The sequence below is a fragment of the Arachis hypogaea genome, chromosome 8 (assembly GCF_003086295.3).
Source record: "Arachis hypogaea cultivar Tifrunner chromosome 8, arahy.Tifrunner.gnm2.J5K5, whole genome shotgun sequence".
Classification (NCBI taxonomy): domain Eukaryota; kingdom Viridiplantae; phylum Streptophyta; class Magnoliopsida; order Fabales; family Fabaceae; genus Arachis; species Arachis hypogaea.
The window spans coordinates 4,084,212-4,112,130 of NC_092043.1; the positions used below are offsets into that span (position 1 = coordinate 4,084,212).

The 27,919-nt window shown below is 34.7% G+C and overlaps 2 protein-coding genes, 2 long non-coding RNA genes and 1 other non-coding gene across 7 annotated transcripts; 3 read left to right on the top strand and 2 right to left on the bottom strand.

Moving 5' to 3' along the window:
- Positions 1 to 1,016: 1,016 nt before the first annotated feature.
- On the top strand, positions 1,017 to 5,127 carry LOC112705732 (MLO protein homolog 1). 2 transcript variants are annotated; one of them, XM_025756658.3, is made up of 14 exons: positions 1,017 to 1,278; positions 1,374 to 1,431; positions 1,513 to 1,751; positions 1,873 to 1,989; positions 2,068 to 2,128; positions 2,215 to 2,300; positions 2,379 to 2,453; positions 2,532 to 2,620; positions 2,724 to 2,773; positions 2,877 to 2,917; positions 3,008 to 3,181; positions 3,259 to 3,294; positions 4,259 to 4,387; positions 4,471 to 5,127. In XM_025756658.3, the coding sequence occupies exons 1-14, from the start codon at positions 1,147 to 1,149 to the stop codon at positions 4,867 to 4,869; spliced, it is 1,686 nt and encodes a 561-aa protein (XP_025612443.1). In that variant the 5' UTR covers positions 1,017 to 1,146; the 3' UTR covers positions 4,870 to 5,127. The 2 variants fall into 2 exon arrangements, with proteins under 2 accessions (XP_025612443.1, XP_025612444.1); XM_025756659.3 differs by having other exon boundaries at positions 1,383 to 1,431.
- Positions 5,128 to 10,214: 5,087 nt separating this feature from the next.
- LOC112708629 (small nucleolar RNA R71) lies at positions 10,215 to 10,318 on the top strand. Its single transcript, XR_003156475.1, has one exon. It is a non-coding gene; the product is annotated as a small nucleolar RNA R71 (small nucleolar RNA).
- A 3,102-nt stretch (positions 10,319 to 13,420) lies between these two features.
- LOC112708307 (uncharacterized) lies at positions 13,421 to 17,266 on the bottom strand. 2 transcript variants are annotated; one of them, XR_003156299.3, is made up of 3 exons: positions 15,098 to 17,250; positions 14,188 to 14,265; positions 13,421 to 14,077 (listed from the first exon to the last, which is right to left on the bottom strand). It is a non-coding gene; the product is annotated as an uncharacterized lncRNA (long non-coding RNA). The 2 variants fall into 2 exon arrangements; XR_011864450.1 differs by having other exon boundaries at positions 13,421 to 14,265; positions 15,098 to 17,266.
- Positions 17,267 to 19,973: 2,707 nt separating this feature from the next.
- Positions 19,974 to 24,469, top strand: LOC112705733 (protein S-acyltransferase 21). The gene is made up of 10 exons (XM_025756661.3): positions 19,974 to 20,273; positions 20,691 to 20,804; positions 20,931 to 21,051; positions 21,404 to 21,591; positions 21,708 to 21,776; positions 21,955 to 22,026; positions 22,154 to 22,282; positions 22,612 to 22,692; positions 22,762 to 22,968; positions 23,281 to 24,469. The coding sequence occupies exons 1-10, from the start codon at positions 20,229 to 20,231 to the stop codon at positions 24,208 to 24,210; spliced, it is 1,956 nt and encodes a 651-aa protein (XP_025612446.1). The 5' UTR covers positions 19,974 to 20,228; the 3' UTR covers positions 24,211 to 24,469.
- Positions 22,938 to 24,866, bottom strand: LOC140174778 (uncharacterized). Its single transcript, XR_011864451.1, has 2 exons — positions 24,594 to 24,866; positions 22,938 to 24,484 (listed from the first exon to the last, which is right to left on the bottom strand). It is a non-coding gene; the product is annotated as an uncharacterized lncRNA (long non-coding RNA).
- Positions 24,867 to 27,919: the final 3,053 nt, after the last annotated feature.

A 27,919-nucleotide genomic window follows, 5' to 3' on the forward strand; every position in this document is an offset into this window, starting at 1 on the left:
CGAGTGAACTGACTATGGTTTTCTTAATAAATTTTTATTATTTCAAAAAGTGATTACTCTTTTTAATTATCAGATGATTAAGTTATTATTTTCTTGGGCCGTGGCCCACTCTAGTGTCTAATAGATGGCCCAAAGTGTTGGTATCCTGTTCCCAAGGAGATGGATTTGGACATATCATAGTTGGGCCCATCATGATACCAGGTCCAAGTGTAATCCCAACGGAAAAGACCATTTCATGAACATTGACTATGGCTGAAACAGTCAACTCGGAAAAAGCAGAAAGCACGTCAACGATAAAAATGATGTTAGTTTGTGCACCCAAAAGAATTAAAAAATTTTGATGGTACTTGTCTTAATTCGTTGAATCGGTCAAATTGAAGAAAACAATTTTTTCAGTGCGCCATTATTCATTCTAAGCAACTAATTTGTTTATGAGTTTATCTAGTGTCCTTAATAAAAAGTACATTTTAAGATCATAAAATAAAAATTTTTTATTAAAAATATAAAAAATTTAAGTTTTTAATTATTTATTAAAGAAAAACATTTAAAATTTTACACTAGTGATAAATTTATTATGTACTTCAAAAATATATGTTAGTTAAACCCTTTATTTATTAGATAATACGTGATGGTATATTCAAGAATAAGTCACGCCATACTCAAAAAAGAATAAAATTTTCGCGATTTCTTCTATGAAATAGTTGTTAGGTACAAGTATAATAGTTCTTAGTTAGATATTTTTGTAATAAAGTTAATATAAGTTTTAAGTAGTTTCCAATATACAAACACAGAGACAATGGAGTAACAAGAAATCATGAAAAAGCAGTCCAAAGGACACGTTCCACTTGCTACTAAATGGTTAATGAAATAATTGGGGTAAAAACAATAGAAAGCTTTATTAATTTGCTTGTTCAGCTACGATAAGAGCATATATAAATCGTAAAATTCCAAAGGCCGGCTAAAACTGGAACAATGTTATTATTATTATATATAATGTTAGTTGTTATATATTATTCTATAACTAGAGATAACCAATACTACGGTCTCAGCAGATAAAACTCAGAAGCATATGACAAAAACATTATTCTATAACTAGAGATATTGCATTGGTGAATAATCTCTTCTGGCAAAACTAACTAGGCAACAATGGCAGGAGGAGAGGGAGGAGCAGGAGAAAGATCTCTTCAGGAAACACCCACTTGGGCAGTGGCTGTGGTGTGCAGTGTCTTTGTCATCCTCTCTGTCTTAATTGAACATGGAATCCATTCTCTTGGAAAGGTAATGCCTCAAACCACTTCTTCCAAAAATTCAAAATGGATAGGGTTATATCTAGTAGTGATTTTCTAACAACATAGTATGTATATACATGATAGTGGTTTCAGAAAAAGCAAAAGAAGGCAATGAATGAAGCCTTGGAGAAGATCAAATCAGGTAATTAATTAAGTCATAAGCTTATGTGTAATATATGTACATATAGTGGAGTGAGTCCAAAATGATTTGAATTTGTTGCAGAATTAATGCTGTTAGGATTCTTATCGCTTCTACTTACATTTGGAACAAATTATATAAAGAAAATATGCATCCCTCACAGTATTGGGGACACCATGCTTCCATGCAAGAAGGTGGTTTCACATGGTGGTGATGGTAGGAGACACTTGCTTTCTTTTGAGACGGAGGACGACAATGATGTGTTGTCATGGCGTCGCATTCTAGCAACTTCTATCTCCGGCGACGACTATTGCTCAACCAAAGTCAGGGACAATCAACTTTCAAATTATAACTTACAATTATATCAGAATAAAAATACTACAAAAATTAGTCACCATATATTATATTATGAGAAATTAAATTCCTATTTTGTTGGCAAGGCAGGGTAAAGTGCCACTGATATCTGCTTCAGGGTTGCACCAGTTGCATATATTTATATTCGTCCTCGCTGTTTCTCACATTTTCTACAGCGTCATGACTATGGTCCTATCTCAAGCAAAAGTAAGTTTAATAAATAAACTTACATACATCATCAGTTATGAATTGATGTTTGTGGTATTATATGAACTTTCTTAACAGATGAAGAAATGGAAGTCTTGGGAAGCAGAGACATCCTCCTTGGAGTATCAATTTTCAAATGGTAATTTTATCAGATGATAGTCGTATATATGCTTATTAATCTTATTATTATTATTATATACTAATAATATTGATCTCTTGTGTTAGATCCTGCAAGATTCAGGTTAGCACATCAAACATCATTTGTTAAGCAACATTCAGGGTGGTCTAGGATGCCCGGAATTCGATGGATTGTGAGTTCTACTTCCATCAATTCTTTCAATCACTACAAATAATAATAAGAAACTCAAAATATATATACAATAATGTAGGTGGCGTTCTTCAGGCAATTCTTTGCATCTGTGACCAAAGTTGATTACATGACTATGCGACATGGATTTATAAATGTATGTGCTAAGTAATTATTCCAAGCTTATTATGGTTGAGTTCTATTTGTTACCTGAGTTCATTATAATTAATAACAGGCACATCTTGGCCCCAATAGCAAATTCAACTTCCATAAGTATATCAAAAGATCTATGGAGGACGATTTTAAAGTGGTTGTTGGTATCAGGTAGATTGTTATACATATATGTATATGTGTGTGTGTGTGATGTGTCATCTTAGCTTCTTGTTAATGTTAATAATTTTGATGTTAATGTTTTCTTGTTTTGCAGTATGCCACTTTGGGTTTCTGCTATCATCTTTCTGCTTTTAAACGTTTATAGTAATATTCTTGCTCTCTTTTAAACACACTCATAAGCATATTATTTCCCATATTGGAGGCTTACTTAATTAACATTAATTAATTAATTACTGTATTCTTGCAGAATGGAACATGCTCACCTGGCTCTCATTCATCCCATTAGTGGTGATCGTGAAACTGAAACCATTACTACTAATAATAACTTGTTAATGTGTATATATATATAATATTGGTGCATGCAATTGCAATTTGCAGATACTTTTATTAGTTGGTACGAAGCTTGAGCTAATAATAATGGAAATGGCGCAAGAAATCCAAGATAGAACCACAATTGTAAGAGGGGTGCCAGTGGTGGAGCCAAATAACAAGTATTTCTGGTTCAATCGCCCCCAGTGGATCCTATTCTTGATACACTTCACCTTATTCCAGGTGTGTGTGAGTGTGACATGCTTATTTTGCAGTCCATTAAAAGTATTATAATCATATATTTTTTTGTTTCCGTGCAGAATGCCTTTCAAATAGCCCTTTTCCTCTGGACAGTGGTAAGTACTAATTCTACATTATCTTCTTGCATGATTAAACCCTCTTTGATATTACTCGTCAAGTTGAAGTTGAATTAAATTTTTGAAAGGGCAACACTTTTATTAAAATTTATCAAGCACTTAACCAGCAAAAGAAAATTGAATTATCTCATACTATTAGATGTAATCTCACACCATTAAAAATACTAATGATGGTTAATTGATAGCTACAAATTACAAAACATGTTGTCCCCTAACACTCCTCTTAAATATATTTGGACGATGAGGTATGCTTCATAAATTAAGAACACAGAATGTAGATACATATAAAAGAGAAATGAAAAGTCTATAGCTCAAATCAATATGAGTGAATATTTTAATATATTTTGGTGGGATTGGTTGAAAGTGATTTGTAATTCGAACCAACTGAATTTGAATTCTATATATAGACTTTATGTAACTTTATGTAAGTAAATCGACTTCATTATCGATTTATCAATGATTTTCAATGGTTGTAAATCGAAGCCATTACATTTGATTTAGTAGAAATGGTAAATCGAAACTATTTATTTCGATTCACTAGGGGCACAATTCAAAACCCATTGATTTGATTTACCATCAGCTTCTCAACCCAACGTTTAAACTCCTAAACCTACTAAATCAAATCATATTCATTCGAATTATATTCAGAAGTCCAAAATCGAATATAATAAATTCGATTTATGAACATGTTTTACCCATTGCGAAGTTCTTTTATAAGTGATTTGTAGTACGAATGGCCAACGTTATAAATGGTTTGTTAAGAGTCACAATGAATGGTCATATGAGAATAATATTTTCATGAGTAACTGGTCGTTTTTATATGAGGTTATCTTTTGTTACAATCGAATTATAATCACCGGATCACCTTATATTATATTTTTGGCTTCCTAATGTTGCTACTTTATAATAATGATAATTTTTTTGTTCTTCACTATATATGCAGTATGAGTTTAAGATCAAGTCTTGCTTCCATGAAAACTTGAAACTAATACTGATAAGGGTCATCCTTGGGGTATTCTTACAATTCATATGCAGTTATATTACATTCCCCCTCTATGCCCTAATAACCCAGGTATATACTATTTACAAGTTTTCTGTCTTGTCTCTGTCGCGCTAGCTAGTTGAATGAAAGCAAACATGTTCATTTTCTTGCAGATGGGATCACACATGAAGAAAGCAATATTTGAGGAGCAAACAGCAAAGGCCATTAAGAAATGGCAAAAGACTGCAAAGAACAGAACAAAGTTAAGGAAAGCAGGGATGGATAATGTTAGTAACTCAGGTTACATGAGTGGAGAAACAACACCAAGCCAAGGAACATCGCCAATTCATTTGCTTCACAAGTACAAGCCTAGTAGCAACCACACAGATACCGAGAGTGTTCTCTATTCTCCACGTTCATACCCTTCTGATACTGAGTTATCTGAGACTGAATTAGCATATACTCATCATCATCATATTCAACTCAATGAGATTACAACATCACATCGACATGGACCTCCAAATAACAGACAGGAAACTCATAATGTTGATTTTTCTTTTGACAAGCCTTAAATTTGAACCACTTGTGCGTGCATATGCCAATGGCACCCTAATTAATTAACCCTTCATGATATTAGACAAATTTGTGTTCGAAGTCGCATATATAGCAACAGAAACTAGAAAAGATTTGTGACCTGTCTACATTTTTGCTAAGGTTATGTACTTGATTTTATTTTTGAAACAGAAATATAGAAATAGAAAGATAGAAAGGAATATTTTTCTATCTCAACGTATAAAGTTATAAAATTTTTGTATCTTGAAAACAGAAAAGATGTTGTATTCGGTGTGCTTGTAAAAAGGAATATAATAATTAAGAAGCTATGGCTTGGTATTAAAATAAAAAGTTAGGCCAAATAAAAAAATCAGGAACCAACCAATTCTTTTTAGTCAATAATTACCTAATAATTTTTTCTCTTGAAGTTTCTCTTTCCATTCATCTTGCCATTGATAGTCTTTTAATAAAAATGTTTCATTAATATTTGAATCCATTGCTATTTTTCCATATCAACATAACATAATTTGTCAAAAATTTTATTCGTACACCAAAATTAACCACTAAAATCAATCACTAATGTATTTGTATATATATACATATATGTGTGATTTAATTTATTTTCAATGTATATTTGGATTTCAACATATATTTTATATTAGTAACTAACTTTGACGGTTAATTTTAATGTACACGTACCATCAAAAATTTATTTAAGTCAAACTTTATTTTGTTTGTTAAAATCTCCTTAAAATTTTAAGATTTTGTATTTCTTTCTGATGGGCTTTAGCACTTTTTTTTCTCTGGGCTTTACGAAGTCTGGCTCCTTCAATATATTGATAAAAGTAAAATATTAATTTGATATTTTGGTTTTTCTGAAAAGACACAACACTAAAATATATTGATAAGTTAAAATAAAGCAAAGAAAAAAAATGGGGGTCTTTTTTTTGTTCTAGGATGAGTGAAGTACAACAATATTGTCGTTTTGATATTTTTTTTTTTCCAAGAAAAGCACTATAGTACAAATGTAAATTGGACAGAGATATGAACATGTGGGGTTGTTGTCTTCTAGGAGGTTTTGTGTTGGGGATTGTCAAAAATTTTTTATTGGCTCTGTCATTTGGTTGTGGTTAAGCCAAGTCTTCCTCCCGATGTAATGGTAGTGGTCGCCATTGAGATTAAGGATGATAATGAGTCTCTATGGGAGTAGGAATTCTCTTTCACCTTGTTCCCGTTTAGTAAAATGTCCTCATCTTGGTTCCATGTTTATCATTGGTTGCCGTTTATTTTTCTCCGTGGAGATACCGAATATTCACGAGTATTCATAGATATTAAACTTTTGAAACATTAATATAACCATAATAAAATCCAATAAAATTTAATCTGTTGAGTTTGAAGAACTAACAACATATTATAAATGATAACTAAACATTATTATTGGATTAAAAATCAATTATATATGTGATTAGTTTGTTAAAGTGTGAAGAAAATTAATATAAAATAAACTGACCCAACAACTAGCTTCTGACCCAATAACAAGCAACTAAAGTCCAACATTAGTTTAGATCCAATATTCACTCATATCATTATATTCTTTTTTTTTTTTTTGGTCAGATGGATTAGACAGTCCCTAATCCTAGGCATTACTCATGTATTACACACCCACACAACACACTCACACACACTACATGAGTTCATTTAAAGGTTCATAATTCCTCTCTTAGGATTTGAACCTGGGTGCAGCTACTTGGGAGGCAGCAGATCCTGCCACTAGCCCAAGCCTCGGCTGCCTCATATCATTATATTTGATCCAAAGAAAGAGTAGCTAATCTACAAGGAAGAAGGAAAGAAAGAATCTGGCTCAAGACAAACACAAGCCCAACTAGACAATCCAAGTCCATTCATTCAAATTGGTTGCAAACTAAAGAATGAAACTACATTTTCATTTGAACTAAACTATAAAGCTACCGAACCAAACTCTCTCTTCTTTCTCTTCTCTCTTTTTCATCACCCACATGAAATCATAAAAGAAAAGCAAGAAAAAAGAGAAATTCTGATTAGGCTAAATCAAAGTATAAAAAGTGGGTTACCAATTCAAGGAAAGAAGAAGGAAGTCAAAGAAGCTAGAGCTAAAGGCAAAGATCACATCCGAAAGACAAATCACAAAAAGTATTTCCAAATTTATGCTTCATTGAAGATTGGTGAAGAAACATTCTCCTTGCATGCATCGAATTGGAAAGCTCAAGATTTGAAGATCATGGAGCTCTGCTGTGAATCAAGGGTGAAGAAAGAAACTTGGGGGAAAAGTTCAAATGCACGGCTCAGATTCAAGAAGCAATTTGAAAAAAGATGAAAGAGAAGATAGAAGGTATGAATGCATGTATGATTCAGTCACTGCTTCTACTCTATCTCTCTTCTGTGACTCCGCTACTGCTACTGATTTTTGGGAGAAGAAGTCAAATGTGCTGCGGCAAAGTTTCAAGCTTTAGAAGCTTCACTCCTCTATTAAATGGGTGAACGGCCAAGGATTGAAGTAAGGAGTGAGAGCACAAAGTTTGCGTTCTTAGAGATTACAGAGCTATTACATTCTTCTCCTTCATGATTCTTATTGAATATTCTATTTTCTCAATTTAATCTTTCTTTGTCTCAATGGAAAAAGGCAATATAGTAAGGAATGTATGAAAAAGCTATTGAGTTGAAAAAGGCCAAGAGAGTTAGACTTGGAGAAAAAGTCAAATATTTATTTCAGATATCCTTTATATGTATTTCTGTTTTATTGTCATGATCCTAAGGGGATTCCCTTGCAAGTTGGGTGAGCACTTTGCAATTGAAAGCTAGTGTGAGTTCTTAGTCAAATCTGGCTTGAGTAGAAGTTGGGTTTGTCCCAGATTAGATTGGGTAGAATCCTAGGGAAATTAAAGAGTGTAATCTTGTTCAAAGATAGTAAAATTTCGTCATTGTTGTGATGGAGACTGGATGTAAACTACACTGCACTGTGTAGTTGAACCAGGATATTTCTGATATGCATGCGTATGCGCAGGTGTCACGCGATGCGAGCATTGGCCACTGCTAAGTACTCTTGCATACATGGACATGGCTTGTGTACGCGAAAATGACCATTTTCACATCATGCATACACATGGTATGTCATGTATACGCGCGGATCCTCTTCTGTTTTATACTCTCGTGTACGCGAGAGGTGGTCTGCTTGCACGATCTTCCAATTTCAACATTCATGCGTACGTGAGGGGTGGCATGCGTACACATGACCACCCTGTTTTGAAAAAAAACTATATTTTTGTATTTTTAATCATTCTTCGAGCCTTTCAAACTCCTGTAAGCTCTGTTTTGAGTATAGAGCCAGTGTAATCGAGGATAATAGAGTTAGGGAAGAAGCCTAGTGAGTTGATATGAGAAATGATGGTGAATAATTATGATTATGACTATGAATGAAGTAAAATATGATTTTGATGATAATTGATGATGATGTGAGTTTGGTACTTAATAAGAAAAGTATTGGGTTTTGAATTGTGGATTGATATTATTCGGTTTTGAATTGTGGACTGATTTGGCATGGCTGAATGAAGAGAATGAGCTAGAATTGAGAATGGTTGTGAGGATGGTGGTCGTATCCCGCTCACGTGTTAATGAGAGATGAGATATTGAGGAATGGTGATTAACTATGAGTAAGGTAGAGTCCCAACACCAAACTTAGAGTTTGGATGTGGGGATTCAACACCAAACTTAGAGTTTGGCTGTGGCCTCTCAACACCAAACTTAAAGTTTGATTGTGGGGGCTTTTGTTTGACTCTGTACTGAGAGAAGCTTTTCATGCTTCCTCTCCATGTATACAGAAGAATACCCTTGGGTCTTAAACACAAGGTAGTCTCCATTCAGTTGAAGGACTAATTCTCCTCTGTTAACATCTATCACAGCTCCTGCTGTGGCTAGGAAAGGTCTTCCAAGGATGATGCATTCATCCTCTTCCTTCCTAGTGTCTAAGATTATGAAATCAGCAGGGATGTAAAGGCCTTCAACCTTTACTAACACGTCCTCTACTAATCCATAAGCTTGTCTTACTGACTTGTCTGCCATTTGTAAGGAGAATATGGCAGGTTGTACCTCAATGATTCCTAGCTTCTCCATTACAGAGAGTGGCATAAGATTTATGCCTGACCCTAGGTCACACAGAGCCTTCTCAAAGGTCATGGTGCCTATGGTACAAGGTATTAAGAATTTGCCAGGATCTTGTCTCTTTTGAGGTAAAGTTTGCTGAACCCATGTATCTAGTTCACCAATGAGCAAGGGAGGTTCACCTTTCCAAGTCTCATTACCAAACAACTTGGCATTTAGCTTCATGATAGCTCCTAGATATTGAGCAACTTGCTCTCCTGTTACATCTTCATCATCTTCAGAGGAAGAATAGTCTTCAGAACTCATGAATGGCAGAAGGAGGTTTAATGGAATCTCTATGGTCTCTATATGAGCCTTAGATTCCTTTGGATCCTCAATAGGAAACTCCTTCTTACTTGAAAGACGTCCCATGAGGTATTCCTCATTGGGATTCACGTTCTCTCCTTCCTCTCTAGGTTCGGCCATGTTGATTATATCAATGGCCTTGCACTCTCTTTTTGGATTTTCTTCAGTATTGCTTGGGAGAGTACTAGGAGGTGTTTCAGTGACTTTCTTACTCAACTGGCCCACTTGTGCCTCCAAATTTCTGGTGGAGGATCTTGTCTCACTCATTAAACTTAAAGTGGCCTTAGACAGATCAGAGACTAAATTTGCTAAGTTAAAGGTACTCTACTCAGAATTCTCTGTCTGTTGCTGAGAAGATAATGGATAAGGCTTGATATTGCTGAGCCTATTTCTTCCACCATTATTAAAGCCTTGTTAAGGCTTTTGTTGATCCTTCCATGAGAAATTTAGATGATTTCTCCATGATGAATTATAAGTGTTTCCATAAGGTTCACCCATGTAATTTACCTCTGCCATTGCAGGATTCTCAGGATCATAAGCTTCTATTTCAGAAGATGCCTCTTTAGTACTGTTGGATGCATTTTGCCATCCATTCAGACTTTGAGAAATCATGTTAACTTGCTGAGTCAACATTTTGTTCTGAGCCAATATGGCATTCAGAGCATCAATTTTAAGAACTCCCTTCCTTTGAGGCGTCCCATTATTCACGGAATTCCTCTCAGAAGTGTACATGAACTGGTTATTTGCAACCATGTCAATAAGTTCTTGAGCCTCTGCAGGCGTTTTCTTTAGGTGAATGGATCCACCTGCAGAATGGTCCAGTGACATCTTAGAAAACTCAGATAGACCATAATAGAATATATCTATCATGGTCCATTCTGAAAACATGTCAGAAGGACATCTTTTGGTCATTTGCTTGTATCTTTCCCAAGCTTCATAGAGGGATTCACCATCTTTTTGTTTAAAGGTCTGAACATCTACTCTAAGCTTGCTCAGCTTTTGAGGAGGAAAGAACTTAGCCAAGAAGGCCGTGACCAGCTTATCACAGGTGTCCAGGCTATCTTTAGGTTGAGAGTCCAACCATGTTCTAGCTCTGTCTCTTACAGCAAAAAGGAAAAGCATGAACCTGTAAACTTCAGGATCTACTCCATTAGTCTTAATAGTCTCACAGATCTGCAAGAACTCAGTCAAGAACTAGTAGGGATCTTCTGATAAAAGTCCATGAAACTTGCAATTCTGTTGCATTAGAGCAACTAATTGAGGTTTCAGCTCAAAATTGTTTGCTCCAATGGCAGAAATTGAGATGCTTCTTCCATCAAACTTGGACATATGTGCAGTATAATCACCAAGCATCCTTCTTGCATTATTGTTGTTGGGTTCGGCTGCCATCTCCTTTTCTTGTTCGAAAATTTCAGCAAGGTTGTCTCTGGATTATTGTAATTTAGCTTCTCTTAGTTTCCTCTTCAGAGTCCTTTCAGGTTCAGGATCAGCTTCAACAAGAATGCCTTTTTCCTTATTCCTGCTCATATGAAAGAAAAGAGAATAGAAAAAGAAGAGAAATCCTCTATGTCACAATATAGAGATTCCTTTGTGTTAGTAAAAGAAGAAATGGAATAAGAGTAAAGAAGAATGAATAATCCAAACACAAGGGTGAGGATACGAGCAGAGATTTGAGATGAAGAGAAGTGTTAGTAATTGAATAAATAAATAGAATAAGATGAGAGAGAGAAATTTTCGAAAAGAATTTTTGAAAAAGAGTTAATGATTTTCGAAAATTAAAGGGGGAATAAAATTAAAATTAAAATTTAAAACAATTTATTAATTAAAAAGAATTTTTGAAAAAGAGGGAGGTATTTTCGAAAATTAGAGAGGGGAGAGTAGTTAGGTGGTTTTGAAAAAGATAAGAAACAAACAAAAAGTCAAATAGTTAGTTGAAAAAGATTTGAAAATTAATTTTGAAAAGATAAGAAGATAAGAAGTTAGAAAAGATATTTTAAAATCAAATTTTTTTTGAAAAAGATAAAATTTAGAAAAAGATATGATATAAAAGATAAGATAAAAAGATATGATTAAAATTAAAATTGATTACTTTACTAACAAGAAACTAAAAGATACGATTCTAGAATTTAAAGATTGAACCTTTCTTAACAAGAAAGTAACAAACTTCAAGTTTTTGAATCAATCATATTAATTGTCAGCATAATTTTCGAAAATAAAGATAAAATTAAGAAAAAGATTTTTGAAAAATATTTTAAAGGATTTTCGTAAATTAATACAAAAAATGAAAAAGATTTAATTTTTGAAAAAGTTTTAAAAAGATAAGATTTTTTTAAAATTTGAAAATTTGACTTGACTTACAAGAAACAACTAATTTTAAAATTTTTTTGACTAAGTCAACCCAAATTTTCGAAATTTTGAGAGAAAAAAGGAAAAGATATTTTTTTTATTTTTGAATGATGAGAGAGAAAAACACAATTATGATCCAAAACATGAAAATTTTGGATCAAAACATATGATGCATGCAAGAACACTATGAATGTCAAGATGAACACCAAAAACATTTTGAAGATCATGATGAACATCAAGAACATATTTTTGAAAAAAAAATTATGCAAAGAAAACATACAAGACACCAAACTTAGAAATCTTTAATGTTTAGACACTATAAATGTAAAAATGCACATGAAAAACAACAAAAGATACAAAACAAGAAAACATCAAGATCAAACAAGAAGACTTACCAAGAACAACTTGAAGATCATGAAGAACACCATGCATGGATTTTCGAAAAATGCATAAATTTTTTAGAAAAATGCAATTGACACCAAACTTAAAGGTTGACTCAAGACTCAAATAAGAAACAAAAAATATTTTTTATTTTTATGATTTTATTATTTTTTTATTTTTTATTTTATATTTTTCGAAAATCATATAGGAAAAAGAAAGTAATGAATCCAAAGTCCTCAATCAAAATCCTATGAATTAGACATGGCTTAATAGCCAGCCAAGCTAAAACATGTTATATGAAACTCTAGAATTCATTCTTGAAAACTCTGAAAATTTTCAAAAAATAGGTGATAAATTTTTGAAAGATTTTTGAAAAATTTTTGAAAATAAAACAAAAAAGGAAATTACCTAATCTGAGCAACAAGATGAACCGTCAGTTGTCCAAACTCGAACAATCCCCGGCAACGGCGCTAAAAACTTGGTGCACGAAATTGTGATCTCTTATAATGGCAGTCAACTTGGTGTGCGCATTTACTAACTCAGCACTTTCTTCACAACCTCGCACAACTAACCAGCAAGTGCACTGGGTCGTCCAAGTAATAAACCATACGTGAGTAAGGGTCGATCCCATGGAGATTGTTGGTATGAAGCAAGCTATGGTCATCTTGTAAATCTCAGTCAGGCGGATAATAAATGGTTATGGAGTTTTCGAATAATAATAATAAATAAACTGAAAATAAAGATAGAAATACTTATGTAGATCATCGATGGGAATTTCAGATAGGCGTATAAAGATGCTGTGCTACTTCTGAATCTCTGCTTTTCTACTGCCTTCATCCAATCCTTCTTACTCCTTTCCATGGCAAGCTGTATGTAGGGCATCACCGTTGTCAATGGCTACATCACATCCTCTCAGTGAAAAAGGTCCAAATGCTCTGTCACGGCACGGCTAATCATTTGTCGGTTCTCGATCATGTCAGAATAGAATCCCTTGATTCTTTTGCGTTTGTCATCACACCCAACAATCGCGAGTTTGAAGCTCGTCACAGTTATTCAATCCTGGAATCCTACTCGGAATACCACAGACAAGGTTTAGACTTTCTGGATTCTCATGAATGCCGCCATCAATTCTAGCTTATACCACGAAGACTCTGATCTTACGGAATGGAAGGCTCGGTTGTCAGGCGAGGGCAACCATGCGTCGTGCATCAGGAATCCAAGAGATACACACTCTAGCTTTCGCTTGTAGAACGAAAGTGGTTGTCAGGCACGCATTCATAGGGACGGATGATGATGAGTGTCACGGATCATCACATCCATCAGATTGAAGTACGAGTAGTATCTTAGAATAGAAATAAGATTGAATTTGAATAAAAGATAGTAGTAATTGCATTAAAACTCGAGGTACAGTAGAGCTCCACACCCTTAACCTATGGTGTGTAGAAACTCCACCATTGAAAATACATAAGTGAAAGGGGTTTAGGCATGGCCGAATAGCTAGCCTCCAAAACGTGATCACAGGATCAAAAATACAATCCAGGATTTCTAATACAATAGTAAAATGTCCTATTTATACTAGACTAGCTACTAGGGTTTACAGAAGTAAGTAATTGATGCAGAAATCCACTTCCGGGGCCCACTTGGTGTGTTCTTGGGCTGAGCTTGAGCTTTACACGTGCAGAGGCTTCTTTTGGAGTTGAACGCCAATTTGTAACGTGTTTCTGGCGTTCAACTCTGGTTCGTGACGTGTTTCTGGCGTTTGACTCCATAATTCAACATGGAACTGGCGTTGAGTGCCAGTTTACGTCGTCTAATCTCGAATAAAGTATGAACTATTATATATTTCTTGAAAGCTCTGAATGTCTACTTTCCAACGCCGTTGAGAGCGCACCATTTGGAGTTTTGTAGCTCTAGAAAATCCATTTCGAGTGCAGGGAGGTCAGAATCCAACAGCATCAGCAGTCCTTTGTCAGCCTTTTATCAGAGTTTTGCTCAGGTCCCTCAATTTCAGCCAGAAAATACCTGAAATCACAGAAAAACACACAAACTCATAGTAAAGTCCAGAAATGTGAATTTAGCATAAAAACTAATGAAAGCATCCCTAAAAGTAGCTAGATCCTACTAAAAACTACCTAAAAACAATGCCAAAAAGCGTATAAATTATCCGTTCATCACAACTCTATCAACCAGCCAGAGCTGCCGCCCCAATCCTGCAATAAATAATCACCTTTTTAGAGAGAAAGAACGAGCAAAGGTTACACTGCAAAAACATAGAGTATCAGAGAGTAGTAAAGGAGCAAAAAGACAAGACAATGAAGAAAAAGACAGTGATCAAACTCAAAAAACATCAAAACACATATTTGAGATCATGAGAAATAGTTCTTCTAGAGGTGGTAATCTCACTGTACATGTTGCTTCTTGAAGAAGATTGCCTCGTCATCTTCAATCTTGAGCCATTTTATTAAAGCATATTGTAGAATGCTTATTAAAGTAGCAGCAGCATGTTTAGACAGTATTATGCAAAATGCAGATTGAAATAGCAACTGCATATTAGTATTCAGGATATTTAATTGATGGTATAGCAAAGGTAATTTAATGAGGGTTACTAAGTTTAGTGGTAGCTATACTTTTATATAGGCAGTAATAACATGTAAAAGTGAGCTTTAATAAATACTAATTTGCATACATTTTACTATTGTTCCTGTTAGATCTTAGAACCTTAAAATATTTATTTATCATAAAAAATTTCAGAAACAAATCCATTACTCAATTTCAGAAACAAATCCATTACTCAATTTTAGAATCAATAACAAATCAGTAATAAAAGCACATATTAGAACAGAATCAGTAACAAATCCATTACTCAATTTCAGAAACAAATCCATTACTCAATTTCAGAATCAATAACAAAAGCAAATATTAGAACAGAATCAGTAACATATCAAAAATTAATCACTAACTTCAGAATTCAGATTCATAAATTACTAATTTTAGAAATTGCATATTTGAGTAATTTAAAATTTCAGAGTTCAAACCACTAACCTTGACTGAGAGAAAGACAACACTGACGAGACGAGAAGGACAACGATGGCGAGACCACGGTTGCAGCTCAAACTCGAGCAAGAAGACGACGCGACATTTTTTGGACTTCTCGAGCTACCTGGGTTCTGCAAAATGGGAAAGAGGAAGAAGCGGCGGCATTGAGGACCTGGGGACGGTGGCAGCGCTGACAACCTTGGGATAGCGGCGGCAATGAAGGGCTAGGGTTTTGCACTTTTGTTTTGCTTCAGAGGTCTCCAGGGAAAAAGAGTGCACGAATTGGGGGAAGAATAGGGGGTTAGTTCACGAATTAAGCTTTTTTGTATTATTTTTTTAACAAATAAACAAAACGGCATCATTTCATTCGAACCAGCCAGTTATCGGTCCGGTCCAACTGGATAGTTTTCGGTCGATTCAATGATTTTCAAGCGGTTCTCTCTCCAGCAGTTATAGACAGCGAACCGAACTGCTTTTATTGCTGATTCCCAGTTAAACTGGTTCGATTGACCGGTTCGTCTAATTTTCAGAACCATGGTTAGAACCGAACCACTTAATGTTCATTTCATATTCTTTCGTTTTCTATCTTGCTGTTTCATTTTCATTATACCATCTGGTGCACATCTTTTTATATGTTCACCCTCATGATTGGTTCACCCTTATAATAACATTTATGAGCTGTAATTTAGTCAATTCTAATAGGATTTGATTCGAAGCTTTGACTATGCTTTTATCTATTTTAGAAAAGTGAAGAAGAAGTCACAAACACAGAACAAGCTGAAAACTAGTTCTTTTTGATTTCTGCTCAGCGTATTTGTGATGCTTTATTGAAGTTATTGTTTTATTTTACTTTTTAAAGAAAAACAGTAATAGTTATGAATTATGTTTAGAATTATTGACATTGAGAATTTTTTTTATATATAGAGTTATGTTTTATATTGAGAAATTGTGTCATAAAAGATTTAGTTTTTAAATTGTAATATTAAAAAATAAATTTTTAATTTGAGAATATGTAAATGAGATGAGATTAATGAATAATTTAAAATTAAAAATAAATAAATAATTACGGGGTGTATGGAGGTTTGTTAAATTAAAAAATCAATTTATGGAGGTTTTAAAATGCCACAAAAGTGATTAAAATCGCCACAAAAGTTTAATATAAAACCTCTACTAAACACACACAAAACTCTCACCGAATAGATTGTAAAGGTTTTTAAAAACTCCCAAAAAAGACCTCATAGCACCTCAAATTTTGGGAATTTTAGAAACCCTCACAAACTATTTGGTGAAAGTTATAAGCCTCCACAAATAAAAAAAAAGTGATACAAATAAACAAAAATTTTGTAATGATATTTTAATTAAAATCAGAACAAATCAATAATAATCAAAACATATTTTATTTAGAACTAGAACAAATGAAAACCAAATAAATAACACACATCACAATAATCAAAACATGTTTTAATTAAAATCAAAATAAAACATAACCAAACAAGGACTGAGGCTACCCTCTTTAATTTTACAAGAGCATTAAAACAAAATAAAGAGAACAAATCAACAATAATAAAAATAAATTAACAAGAATCAGAAGTTCAAAATAACAATCAACCTTATAAATTATAATAACAAGTTTAGAACAAATCAAACATTATAAATTATAATAACAAGCTAAAATTTTAACCCTATTTTAGAAAAAAAAAGTTCAGAAGCATTACATGAAGTGAGGTTTAACGGAGGAAGGTAGCAACTGAGTAGGGACTTTTGACCTTCCTTACGAGAAGAACACCAGTACTGAAATGAAGAGGAGCAATGCCAAAAGGAAAAGAGCAGGAGCAGAGTAGTAACCTTCACATTTTGTGGCCGCTGTTGGTGGCATGGTGACTGAGAGCAATGCGGTGCGGAGAAGCTGTGCAACGCAAAAACAAAGCAACAGGTTCTAAGAAGTAGTCGAGCAGAAGCATAGCAATGCCGATTTCAAAGAAGAACACCGTATGACCAGTGACAATGGTCAATGGGTGTTTGAACGAGGTTTCACAAAGGGCTTGAGAATGGGAGATTAGGAGCTTCAATCTTCTGTGTGCCCTAATTGAGAGAAAGAGCACGCCAAAATGGAGAGGAGATTGTGTCTGGAGGGGTTTATGTATGTGTGGTGTTCGAAAAATTTGTTGAGTTGCCATGTCCGCGTATCAGACATATTTCAGACACGACACTCATTGATACTCGTCTGATACGCGTGTCTGCTGTGTCCAACCGTGCTTTAATAAAAAGTAAAAAATTCTTCTCCGAATATCCTTGGACACACCAAAATATTATCACGTGTCAGCGTGTCCAGCCTTATTCTTAATATGTATTCTTGAAATGAGTTTAGAAATAATATATATTATTATTTATTAAAATAAAAAATATTTTAAATACTTTTATATAATTAAAAAAAGACATTAAAAACAGTTAAAAACTTATTTTATATTTTAATACTAATAAAATATCAAAAATTCATTAAAATTTATCTAAAAAATTACTTTATATTTTATATATATGTCGTGTCCTCGTATTTTATAAGATTTTAAAACTCGTGTGTTTGCGTGTCTTGTGTCTGTATCTATGTTCGTGCATCATAGATGGTGTTCAATGTATTTATTACAATATCATGGAATTAATTAGTAACTTTCACTGGAATGGCCCAAGTGACCCAAATTCTAACCCGGACCCAATTAAGTTATTTTTTTGGATGATTTTTTTACGGGTCAATCTCAAGATATTTTAAAGTTGGACCAAAATATACAAAATGTTTAGGAGTTTTTAAATCGGAGCAGACTATGTACACTCTTAAATCACACATTAAATTTTAATATATTAATTAATTTCTGAAAAAAGTACTATTAACATTAAAATTATCATTCAATGATTTTCACTTATTGCAAGACCATTAATTTACAATTTTCTTATGTCTAGACAAGTTTCGGCCAACGACCAGATTAACGCAATGATGTTTTAAAGATGAAACTAAAATAACAGAGGTTTTTCGTAGAATTTTCAAGATGTGGGGTCTTAAGTTTTTTATTTTTGTTTATAATAAGATAAGATTGCCCCACTGAATTTTCCCCTTGTCATAATACATTTTATCATTTTATAATTTATACAATTTTGTAGTATTGTGCACACTCTTCTCAATAAAGAAAAAGTAGCCGGCTAAAAGCTTTGAAATAATTCAATTTCGGTTGGTAAGTCAAATCGTCATTCATTTTCATTCCTCCGTTCTTATATTATGAAAGACTTTGCTAACGATTTTCAGTATCTCACACTCACACCCCTGCTTCTGTCACTTTCATTCAGAAAGTGACATGGAATGGAATAGAATAAAATAGAATAGGTGGAAGCTAAGGAAGGAACAGCTAAATGATAAGTAGCAAGAATTCAAATCATTATGTTTAAAGTGAGACGGCACATCTAACATTTAATTATTGATTAATTAATACTATAATCGGAGGGCAGAATACTTTACTTCTTGTAGGTTTATTTATTAGATAGATAGTTGATTGCGGAAAGCTTGTGATCAAAGCATTTTCAACCAAACAAACGTATAAAGACAAAATCCACTCATGGCTGGGTACATAACAATATCCTTCAAATAGTTTATTAATCATGGCAGCTCATATGAGTTAGGCATATTTGTGCAAGTCAAAAGTATTATGTTTTCAGTTTTATTAAAAATAAATAAATAGATTCGTTATTTACCAAATCCACTCCATATCCAACAAATTTGTGCCACCTACATGCTATAATTCATGACAACAAAAATGATTATTTGGTAAGTTAGGAAAATATTTTAATTCATGAAATGTGAGAATTGAAAGAATGTTGTAAGTTTGGTATGATATATTACAAAAATGGAAAAGAAGAAAAAATAAGAAAGACATATAATAGTCTGTGATTAACTTACATAAATATTTAGGATTAGGATATTCTTATCGTTTTGTTGTTCACATAATGAGAGTAATTACAATTACACTTGAATTTTTTCATGGAAGTGATAAAAAAAAACTAAAGAAATAAAATCTTTATGCAATTATTTATAAATTTAATTTTCATGTATTGATAACATAATAAAATATTTTATATATTATTTAATTATATTTATTTTTTTGAATAATCATTTATATAATATAAAACTAATTATTTTTATTTATATTATATAATTAAATATAATATAAAATAATTAAATTTATTGTTTATTGCATCCTGTCTTTCCTCTTTTATACCACTATTACTCCGTAACCTCGTTTGACCACCATTAATCAAGGAGTATATAAAAAAGATTAATACAATACCCATATAAAAAAAAGATTTTAAACTTTCAACGTCATACATTATTCTTGGTGATTTTTTTAATACTTCGTATGTTGATATTTCGCTTCGAAATACTAAGGAATAATTAAAAAATTGTGAAAAGAAATGAAATTGCAATATGAGAAAGAATTAGTAATTATTTAGTATAGAGTTTTGTTATTTTATGTTTTAAGAATATAAAATAAAAGCACTATTATGTATATATTAATTTATTGGTCAATAATAAAATTTTAAATAAAATTAAAATTGAATTAGTTTTTATTTTTTAAATTAGAGAACACTATAACAAAATAAAATAGAACATCATAAAATAATATTTTATAAAAGTTATTGTAAATTTTTTTATATTTTTAATATATTAAAATTAAAAATTTTTATTATTATATATTGAAAATATGTTGTTAGAAATTTAGAATACAAGTTGGATAAATTCTTTATTATATAGTTAAATTAATAAGTCACCAAAAAGAAATAGTTAAATTAATAATTATTTAGTCACCAAAAAAAAAATTAATAATTAATTGAGGAGAGTAAGAGAGAGTGGCCTTGCTTACTGTTAAAGTGTTAATTATTACTAATTAACTGAAGAAGAGTGTTCGAATTTGACTTAAGGAACCCTAGCCATAGAATCTGCAGAATCAAAGTTCAAACTTCTTTCTCTTTCGCAAATCGGTCTCCACTTTCCACCACATTCCATAGCATAGATGCTGTTTCTACTTCTCATTTCGTAGACCGCACCAGAGAGAGAGAGAGAGAGAGAGAGAGATTTCTTCTTTGGTCACTCTCAGTCATGGCTCGCCGTCATGGTTGGGAGCTTCCTTTTCACACTTTCCAGGTACTCACACTTTCACTCTTTTAATCATTTCCTAATTGATTGCTCCTAATCTCTGTTTTTCTGTGGAATCTCATACGTGCTTCTCCCCTCTGCTCTATCATTGTTTTTCTTTTCTCATCATTTTCTGTGCCACGCTGTTACTGTTTTTTTCAACTCCACACAAACCATCATGTACAAATATCACTTCCATTTTTTCCGATTTCCCCCCAAAAAAGTAGGAAAAGAAAGATGCATTTATCGCTAATTTCCCTTACGTTCTAAGTTGTGGATTTACTGTTATCGTAATACTCTCATTCAACATTCACATGAATTGAAGAGTATGATAATGTGTGTGAGTTGTGACTGGATCTGTGGAAAGTAGTGGGATTGACAAATGGTATTCTCATAACACTTTTTTCTTGCAACATTTGTAAACAGGTGGTGGCTATAACGGTTTTTTTCCTGTTATCCATCGCATTCTATGCCTTCTTTGCTCCTTTTCTCGGAAAGGATATTTATGAATACGTGGCCTTTGGTGTTTATTCCGCACTGGTAAGGATTATTCGGATTCTTTCCTGCGCTCTTTCTATCCTCCTTGTGGTTTTGTGTACAAAATTCATACTAAATTATTAGATTCAATATTCCTTCATTGATTTTTACCTATATTTTGAATTTCAGGCTCTCTCTGTATTCCTTCTTTATGTTCGATGCACTGCCATTGACCCTGCTGATTTGGGAGTTCTGCTTGATTCTGACAAGACATCGAAGAACCAATCAAAAGCTGATGAAGAATTGGCAGGTTGGGTTTGGAATGCTGCCGTTGTCTGTTGATAACTTGATATGACTCTCATGCTTAACGGACTGAAATTAATATACAGTAGTGAATTAGTGATAGTGTTGACTAGGCTGTTTACTGGGTCATACAAAAACCATGAAGCGGTTACTGCATGTTTTTTCCTATGCTTTTGGTACCATTTTGGTGCCACTCTTTCTGGTGGTTTAGTCTTTTCCTATTTACACAGTCATTATGTTTATTGCCTCCTCCTGTCATATGATGTCTTGTTTTTTACTTTCTTAGTTGATTTGGCAGTGGTATTTGTTGATATTGAGACATAAGACAATCTTATAGTGTATCATGGTATATATCACAGAAACTGGCAAGACAGGATTAAAAGGTGAAGGAACGTCTGGTCAGCATAATTCAAGTTGGTGCTCCAAAATTGGATGTTTCTTCTGTAGTTTCCTTGTCAGAGAAGATTGTCGCAGTAATGAAGATAATAATCTACAGCAACAATCTGGAGAAGAGGAAGCTTTGTTCTGTACTTTGTGCAATGCTGAGGCAAGAATTCTTACTGGAATAGCATATTTGATATTATTCATTGTATATATCATAAACACTTTCCTCAATGTGCAAAAATTATGATGTTTTTACATTTTAGAAGTACTATTTTGCAGGTTCGGAAGTTCAGTAAGCATTGTAGAAGCTGTGACAAATGTGTTGATGGATTTGATCACCATTGTCGGGTACTTTTCCCATTTTAATGCTACTTGAAGTCATTTTCTGGGTAATTTAGATACTCATTCTTGTAGTGTCATATCTGTATGTTGTATTAAGAAAATTTTGATGATATATGAGCTCACTTTTCCACTTGTTAACACCCCTTTCTGATTCATCATCATATTCTTTTGTTGTTTTGTTCAGTGGTTGAACAATTGTGTTGGACGGAAGAATTATGTCACCTTTGTGTGCCTTATGGCAGTAAGCCTAGTTTGGGTAAGTTGACTGAAAGAGGGTATCCTAAATGAAGCTTTTGGTGCCCACCCACACTTTGTTGTGTGTTGCATAATACAAACCTTCCTGATTATATTTTTGTTTTACTCTGTGTTCACACGTGCCACAGCTTATAGTTGAATGTGGAGTTGGGATTGCTGTGCTTGTCCGATGCTTTGTTGATAAGCGGGACACAGAAAATCAAATAGCAGAAAAACTTGGAGCTGGATTCTCTCGAGTCCCATTTGCTATTATAGTGGTATGCTCACCCTGGTTTTGTGCTCCATTTCACAGTAGATAGTAGCATATTAGTTTATCTCAAATAATTTCTTCTGCTGTTCTTTGGAAGTCTGATGAATATTTATCACCACTTGGTTTTTTGCTGGAAATTGTTCAGCGTACCCTTTAATCACTCATTGGTTGTCAACGTCTTTAACTAGTTGAGTGGTTAAGTTAACTGTCCCTAACTTGAAATTTTTTAACAAAGAATACCTTTCTTGTACTTTTTCACTATAAAAAGATGTAAATTGCTAAAATATTAAAGGCATATATTGCCCATTGTTTTACTAAATTTCAAACCTTTAACAGGCCATCTGCACAGCAGTTTCTTTCCTGGCAACCTTACCTTTGGGAGAATTGTTCTTTTTTCATATGATCCTCATACGAAAGGTAAAGTCATGAACTTCATCCCTTTCTGACATATAGATATGATTTCTTAGCTGCCGTTTCCTTTTACAGGGTATTACAACATATGAGTATGTTGTTGCCATGAGAACTCTAAGTGAGCCTCCGGGTCCTTCAGTAGATGCTGGTGAACAGCATAGTCTACCATCATCTCCTACCAGTTCAGCTGTCACGGCAGTAAGTGGAAGAAGTTCTGTTGGAATGAGTTTGCAATACAAGGGTGCTTGGTGTACACCTCCGAGAATATTCATGGATCACCCGGTATGGCTATCTTTGTATTATAACCTGAATCATATGATTACGTCATGGACATAGTCACCTATTTTGGAATATTACATATAGATATTTACAATAAGATTTAAAGTACGAAGTGAGTAGAGAGATAATGTATGACTATTTCCATGATTAGCAAGTAATTAAGAACTGTTAGACTATAACAGTTAAGACAGGAGATGTGTGCTGTAAAGAGGCACACCCAATAAGATATGTTTTGTATATTGCATGCTTTGTTTCCTCCTAAATGTTATTTTCTTTTGTTGAATGCTGATTATCTGTCTGATCTTGGATAAGCAGGATGAAATCATACCACATTTGGAGCCAGGAAGGCTGCCGTCCACAGTTGATCCGGATGCAATACAGCCACCTGACAAGGGGAAAAAACCAAATCATCGTGCTGTGCGAATAAGTGCATGGAAACTTGCAAAACTGGATTCTAATGAGGCAGCTAAGGCAGCTGCGAAAGCTCGAGCATCATCATCTGTGCTTCGCCCAATTAATGCTCGGTCTAATCCATATGATGCAGATAATTTATCCAGCAGCAATGTGAGTGGAAGAAGCAGCCCAATTAGCAATCAAGGATTTCATAATAAATATGATGCAGCTGGCACATCAAGGTTATCACCTTACAAGGGCTCATATCCTCCAAGTCAAGCAAGCAAAGAAGATTTAGATTCATGTCAGCACAGTATGAGTAATTTTAGCAGTCCTCAAGTTTCCAACTTAACCCCTTCACCAATGCAGATTCCAACTTTGAGCAGAGACCATTTCAACCCAATGTATCAGCAACCATCAGGAAATCAGTCTCCTTTATCAGCCAGAGAAAGCGAAGGGAATGTAAATCCAGTTCGTGATAACAATGGACGCCTACCAATGAGAGGTAACAACATAGCTGTTTCCGAGAACAGAAGATCATTAGTATTTTGGGACCAAGAAGCTGGGCGCTTCGTCTCGTCCTCATCTGGTGGTCATGGCAGTTCTCAAGTTTCCGGAACAGAGTTATTGTACAGTGGTCGTTCTATATTTTTTGGCAGTCCTGTTGTGAATGAACAGGCAACTACGGGAACAAGAAGTAGCAGCTCAGCAGCGGGTATTCAAGATAGAGATGCTGCATTGAGGGAATTTCAGCAAGGTCGATCACATAGAGGTGGCCAGCTTCCTGTGTTTGTTCCCGGTTATTCGCAATCGCAATCACAATCACAATCGCAGCAAAACAAGTTCTCATAGACTACGTTCTATTTGTGACGGCAATTTTTTCCTTATCTTTAGTGTCTTTAATTTCGAATAGAATTCCCAAGCCAAAACATATATTATCTTGCACGTTAAAGATCCTTGTTGCGACTGTTGTGGTTTGATGCATTTGCCATTCCATCTGTACAGGCTAATGGAAAATGGATCATAACCTTTCACTGTACTAACATATTGACCACTGGGCACTGTCATCGCATTTGAAATTTTAATTTGAACATTGATATTTGATTCTGCCCTTGCTACTTCGTATCTGTAAACAAGTAGATATGTCAATGTAAACACTGAAAGTTTTATGTGAAACCAATTATTGATTATTATACTCACGTGGAAATCATCTAAAATGTCTTTGAATTATTTACCATGAAAACGAGTGAGATTAAAGGGTCCGAGCAAAACTTAGCATTATAACATTGAGTCCTTTTTCCACTATGAGAAATTCCCATGGATCCTTTCCATGCCATTTTCTGATGAGCAGGATCCTCTTTTAGAGGCAAGCTCAGAGCATACTTTTATGGCACTGGATTGAGCAAGAAGGAAATAACACTAGCTAAGCTTTCAGAGAGAGAATGAGAATTTTAGAACATTTTGTAAGATAGGAAAAGTGGATATATTACAATGTTCATTCAAGTCCGATTACAAATGGGGATGAGTTCCTCATTTTATAGAGGTCTCTAGATAGAACTGATATCTTACAAAATCTAAACAAACCTATCTTACAATGCCAACTGGAGGATAAGGATAAGCCTTATCTCCTAACTTTTTTGAGACATGTGACAAAAGTCACTTTATTCTAGCACACTTAATAATTATACATAGTGGGGCCACTGCTTTAATAAAGGGACGGTTTGAAATAGTCTTCTGGAAGGGTCCCATCTCCATCTGAAAAGGATGAATCAGAAGCTGGATTGGTAGTCCCTAGGTAGAGAAACGGGTCTTCAGTGTTTCCTTCATTTGGATCTTGGGCATCTTGCAGGTATGGGTCATATGGGTCTGATTTTGGGCCTTCATCATCATCAGCTATTCCTGCATCAACTCTGGTTGGGCTTGGTGGTAAAGCATACACCCTTCCACCTAGATCTTCAGAATTCAGATCTTCTTCAGAATTTCTGTTTGGGACATGTGTAGACGTGCTGGGTTGGTCTCTTGGTGCATAAAAAGAGTACTGTCCAAATTGATTGATTATTCCTAAAGTTATGAATCTGGACTGAAACTCCTGGAGGGTTATTGGTGGGACCTCTGATTGAAACGGGAGTCCCTCAATTACATCTCTTTCTCCAAATAGTCCAGGCTGCCAAAGCTTGCAAAGGTATTTAGCCAAGGCATTTAGGACTGTCTTTTCATCTGTAGGCCATATGGTAGAATACCCAACAATATCAACTTTGTTCATGGTATGTGCATTCACAGTATGTGCTTTACATTCTGTGAAATAATCTCTCTGAAGGGTGACAAAGCAACAGAATTTCCGCTTTGTCCTGGAGGGTTTATCCCATAATTGGTGTTGCTCAATCATGTTATATAACATTCTTCTCCATGCCCCAAGTGGCGCATACATAGCGAATAACCGGACTAGATGAGACTGGGCTTCAGTGCGGTTACACAGGATGTGATATACAGGGAAGAGTGGTATGATGATAGCACATGGATAAAGAGAAGACAGAGCCCAGATATACCACATCATTTCTTCTGGTATAGGTCCTTGGATAATTGGTATGGTGCAAAAAGGGATATCCATGTCGAAGTACTTTGGATTTGGACAGATTTGGGTTATAATAAGGAGCTGGTGTAGCCAGTAAAACAAAGTTTGCCTGGCTAGACAGGCTATCTGAAATCCTGTCTGGGGTTTTGCTTTGAAGGGAAAAGGACCAATTTTTCTTCTGTATGGGTTATTGTGTAGTGGACAATCAGGGAATGGAATGGTGTATGAAGGATTGTGGGTACTCATGGTGCAAATGTAATGGATTGGCTTGGGAGGTGGTTCTATTGGCTTGGGAGGTGGTTCTTTGGTTGGCCTGGAAAGGAAATCAGCAAGTGTGTTTTGGTGGCCTTTTATGTGTCTCACCTCAAATTTATAGCGGGAGAACCAATCTTTCCATCGCAAGAGTTGAGAGTCTGGCAAGATTTTTTTCTTGATCTCCAGCATTGATGGGAAAGAGGTGTTATCCATTTCCACAGTAAAATGATAAGAACTGAGGTGAAAATTGAATTTTTCTATCCCTCTTTTGACAGCAAGAATCTCTTTGTAAGTGGCATGGTAATGTTTTTCAGATTCTTTGAACTTCCCGCTAGCATGTGCACAATAGTGTCTAGTCCCATCAATTTCTTCAAGCAGCACAGCTCCCCAGAATTCATCACTAGCATCTGTCTGCAATATTCTTTTTCCTGTGCTGGGAATCTTTAAAGGAGGGGGGTCCTGTGCTATCTTCTTCAGGGTTTTGACAGCTGTGGTTTGTTCTGGTCCCCAAGGTGGGGGCTTCTTTTGCAAGAGTTTTGACAGCTGGCTGGTATGTTTAGTCACATCTGGGATAAAGTCTCTGATGTAGTTGATGATTCCCAAGAATTGTTGGACTTGTTTGACTGTCATATTCTCATCAGGGAAGTTGATTAGCCCTTTGGCAATGTGTTCCCCTGGTTGAAAAAACCCATCTTCAAAAATCATTTCAAGAAATTCAATTCTTTTCTTGGCAATAGAGCTCTTTTTTGCTGATAGCATGATTCCCCGATCTTTGATGATTTGAGTGAATTGGGCCAGAAGTGCCTTGTGGGCTTCATTGTCTTTTGAGAACAGTAATATATCATCAATATAAATAAGTGTGGAGTGTAATATGGGCTCAAAGATTTTTGTCATGGCTTTTTGGAAAAGAGACGGGGCTACTTTGAGTCCAAATGGCATTACTGTCCATTGATATTGGGCTTCAGGGATACAGAATGCTGTCTTGTATCTATCTTCAGGGTGGAGCCCAATTTGCTAAAAACCCGCTTTTAGATCGAACTTGCTGAATATTTTTGCTCCACTTAACCTTTGTGTAGTAACTGAGATTTTTGGTAAGGGAAACTTGTCATCTTGTAAGAAGACATTAAGTGGCTTATAATCAATAACAAGCCTCTTCTTCCCCCTGTTCTGCTCAGCCCTTTTTTCAACATAGAATGCTTGACATGCCCAATTGGATTTGGTTGGTTCAATGAGTCCTTGGACAAGGAGAGCTGCACATTCAGCTCTTGCCAGTTTTAGATCTTCAGGGTTCATTCCTGAATGCGTGGCTTTTGTTGGATTGATGTCTTCATTCTTCTTGAAAGGGAGACGGACATAAAATTCTGGATTTTTCCACAAAGGTGCAGGGTGGTTGAATTGGTCATGACTGTCGCAACAAGCACTGATGAGTAGTTGTTGGATCTCCCTGTATTCCTCTGGAGCTTCTTGGATTTCAAGAATGCTTTGCATCCCTAAAAAAGGCAAAAACTGCCCTTTATAAGTTAAGCCGGTGGGTTTGATATGCATTCCATGGGTTCTGAAGAATGCATCAAATCCAAACAAAACATCTTTGTCTGGGAGGTAGCTTCCCAATACTCTGAGCCAAGTGATCTGGCCTGCAAATATCTCCAATCCAATGGGCTGTTTAGAGATAAGATTGATGGTGAAGATTTCACTGTTGGCTGCTGTGAATGTCTTCGAAATAGGTGCCCACAT

What these genes read in the sequence shown, in the direction of transcription:
- LOC112705733 (XM_025756661.3), top strand. Translation starts at nt 20,229, where the DNA reads ATGGCTCGCCGTCATGGTTGGGAGCTTCCTTTTCACACTTTCCAG. An exon ending in TTCCTTTTCACACTTTCCAG is followed by an intron (nt 20,274 to 20,690) that starts GTACTCACACTT and finishes ATTTGTAAACAG; the next exon opens with GTGGTGGCTATAACGGTTTT. An exon ending in AGCTGATGAAGAATTGGCAG is followed by an intron (nt 21,052 to 21,403) that starts GTTGGGTTTGGA and finishes TATATATCACAG; the next exon opens with AAACTGGCAAGACAGGATTA.
- LOC112705732 (XM_025756658.3), top strand. Translation starts at nt 1,147, where the DNA reads ATGGCAGGAGGAGAGGGAGGAGCAGGAGAAAGATCTCTTCAGGAAACA. An exon ending in TGCCCGGAATTCGATGGATT is followed by an intron (nt 2,301 to 2,378) that starts GTGAGTTCTACT and finishes ACAATAATGTAG; the next exon opens with GTGGCGTTCTTCAGGCAATT. An exon ending in TCTGCTTTTAAACGTTTATA is followed by an intron (nt 2,774 to 2,876) that starts GTAATATTCTTG and finishes GTATTCTTGCAG; the next exon opens with AATGGAACATGCTCACCTGG.